Here is a 3,197-nt window from a genome sequence, read left to right on the forward strand (position 1 = left end):
CCCCGTGCCGCCGCTCCCCGCCAACGTCACGGTCAAGCAGGAGTCCGAGGAGCACGCCTAGGCGACCTCTGACCCCGAAGGACACGGAGCCGGCCCGCGCGGCTCAGAGACCTGGGTTGCCGGGAGCGACAGGTGTAAATAAATAACTCTTTTTGGTGGAGTGATGTCACGACCACACCGGGTTTTCCGACCTATCAGGGACTCGCGTACTCAGGGCTACAAGAGACACTGTCCCAAGACTACTTAGCGTTTTCGTCGTTTGCTTTCCTTAGAGACAATCATCTACCGTGGATTTACCTTTAATGTAATTAATATAATGCTATTATCATTATTGTTGTTATTATTATTTGGTCTGTTTTTTTCAAATGTCTTTGTTTTATGATCAGTTAGTTGTTATTATATAACCTCCTTAATTTATTATACTGTTTTTTGTTGTTTTTGTTGTTGTCGTCTTCACGAGCAATAAGTGGAAGGGATGGTTACAGCGATCGGGTAAATTCTTTGTAAATGTTTTCCTGTTATTATTATTTGTTCCTCTGTGGCCATTTCTGTGTAGATACTTCTCTCTGTATGCCTGTATCCGTCCTGCGAGGCTTGACCTCTGACCTCTGACCCACACAAACAGGGGTGTCCACTATTCAGGGTTTTGTCTATTTAAATTTAAGAAAAAAAAACAAAAAAAAAAAACAACGATACAGCAGGTAAAAAAAAAAAGGGTTGAAGAGCTGTGTGACGTCGTTTTGCCAAAGGCGGGCACATCAATGAATTCAGACACGAGAGCTTTATTTGACCTTCGACCCTGCCACACCGCTTCCCTAACGTCCATGCCCTTTTTTAAAACCTACTTAATTTAAATTAAATGAAAAAGGGCATTTTTTTGTATTTTTTTTTTTTGACAACGGTTACCTCAGTGTGTGTGTGTGTGTGTGTGTGACTGAGTTGTGCGTGAATGTGAGCGTGTGTGTGTTTTCAAAGGGACAGCTGAAGGTGGGAGCTTCCTATTTATTTGCTTTTTTTGCTACTTGAAGAAGAAGAAGAAACCAAAACTGAACTGGAGTGCAGCTCTTCACGCGGTCCAAAGGAGCGGCGGCGGCTCCGCCCGCTCAACATGTAGCACATAACGAACTTCTTTTTTTTTTCTTTCTTTCTTTCTTTCTTTTTTTTTTTCCAAAACACTGTCAGCACCCAAATATATTTTGTAAAAAAAAAAAATTATGATGTGAACCTCCTCAGATTTGGGGATTCACATGGAGGCTAGAAACCAAAGTACACTCGGCTTTAAATTCAAACACAAACCAAAAAAAGAAAAAAAAAAAAAAAAGAAAAGAAAAAAGAAAAAAGAAATGAAAAGCAATTTGAAGAAGGACTTGAAAGGAATTGAAACGGCGAAGAAGAGAAGATGTAACGTGTGTGTATATGATGATGAAGTGTTCGCTCTTTAGCTGTGGTCTCGTTTTCTAGATGTTATTTTTATTTTTGGTTTTCTTTTCAGTTAAGGAATAATCCCTTCCCCCCCTTCCATACACACACACACACACACACACACACACACTCACAGACAGAAACAAACCCCTGGCACACACCAAAGCACCTCGGCCTTCTGATGCACTGCCCCCCCCCCCTCGTCCAGCGCCGATGCTCGCACCGCGTCACTGTGCACCAACACCACTGAACCCGGTTGGCATTAAGACCTTGAACTTGACGTTTTCTGTCTGATTGACCAAAGCTTCTCTCTCTCTGTGTGTGTGTCCTCGGTCCGAGCTTTAAGAGGAGACCCCCCCCCCCTCCCCTCCCTAAAGGACTCTGTCTCTGTTTACATTCTGGTTTACATTGTTATTTATGTGCAAAAATGTCAAAATGTAAATTATGATATAAATGTTCACTCGCTCTAATCTGAACCCTTGGCGGCTCCGTGTGTTTTCTTGGTTTATTTGCTCACTGGTTGACCGGGAGGTGAATGTGGTCGTGGTGTGGAGACTTGGCACAAAAAGCAGTGTCGATGTGCAAAATGACTTAAATGATCCGGTGACGTCTGACTTACCGGCGTGTTGGAACATCTCAGCGTCATCTTTCTTGTTATTCAGTGTTGTGATATTAGCTGTAGATGGATGATAAGGATTTTGGCCAGCACCTATCTGCATACACTGCAAAAAGTCAAATCTTACCAAGATTATTTGTCTTATTTCAAGTCAAAAATGTCTTATTTCTAGTCAAAATATCTCATTACACTTAAAATAAGACAAGATCACCTCAGAAATAACTTGTTTTTAGACAATTTTCACCTGTTTCAAGTGAAAATTTACTTGAAACAAGTTAAAATTAGCTTGAAACAAGAAACAAATTCTGCCAATGGAACAAGCAAATTTTTCCCTGTTCACTTGTGTCACAAGTAAAAATTTGACTAGAAAAAAGACATTTTTGACTTGAAATAAGACAAATACTCTTGGTAAGATTTTGAGTTTTTGCAGTGTAAATCACATTTCAGATACACCACAACCCTCAAATCCAGTTATTTAAACTCCAGATACTGAAGTGTAGAAAAAGTGTTTGACATACAGGAACACAGTCACACACTTCAGACACACACACACACACTCGCCCGTCAGCACCACTTCACCTGTGTTGCTTGGTCATTCAGCTAAAATGATGGTGCGCTGTAATTTAAAGAGCTCACTTAGTGTCAAGTAAAGGGCTTCATTTCAGAATGTTATATATTCATCTGGAGGAAAATGAATCCGACCAGCCATTTTCAATTTGTCGTGGGAAAAACGATCATTATTTTAAAGCGTAATTATATTGAATACTTACAATTTGAAACAGATCGGAAGGAGGTTTGACATGGGAGAACAGATTAGGTAGTAGCTTCTTAGCTGCCTGAGCTAGATCTCAGCAGCTGAGAGTGAACCAAAAACATGAGCCTGCATCCCTCCAGATTATTGACATTTGTTTAATTCAAAATTCAAAAAATTTATTGACAATTTATTGACAAATAACCAACAAACTGTCTGGAAAGTGCAAGAGGGAGACATGAGGGTGAGCAAATATGCAAGTTTACTGTAACTACTGGACATTTCATGATGTTGTCTTTACCTGTAACACACACACACACACACACACACACACACACACACACATCAGGGGATTAGGAATTTTTAAAAAACCAAGAGCAAGGACAAACATGAAGAGCAGATGTGTAT

General features: G+C 40.4%; 1 protein-coding gene across 2 annotated transcripts in view; it reads left to right on the forward strand.

Moving 5' to 3' along the window:
- prdm1a (PR domain containing 1a, with ZNF domain) overlaps positions 1 to 1,881 on the forward strand; it is a 26,284-nt gene extending 24,403 nt beyond the window's left edge. For both annotated transcript variants that reach the window (XM_030073280.1, XM_030073281.1), the window contains exon 7: positions 1 to 1,881. This exon is cut by the window's left edge and continues 524 nt beyond it. In XM_030073280.1, the coding sequence (XP_029929140.1) occupies positions 1 to 61 (61 nt within the window). In that variant the 3' untranslated portion in view covers positions 62 to 1,881.
- The last annotated feature ends 1,316 nt before the right edge of the window (positions 1,882 to 3,197 follow it).

Source organism: Myripristis murdjan, chromosome 16 (genome assembly GCF_902150065.1).
Source record: "Myripristis murdjan chromosome 16, fMyrMur1.1, whole genome shotgun sequence".
Classification (NCBI taxonomy): Eukaryota; Metazoa; Chordata; class Actinopteri; order Holocentriformes; family Holocentridae; genus Myripristis; species Myripristis murdjan.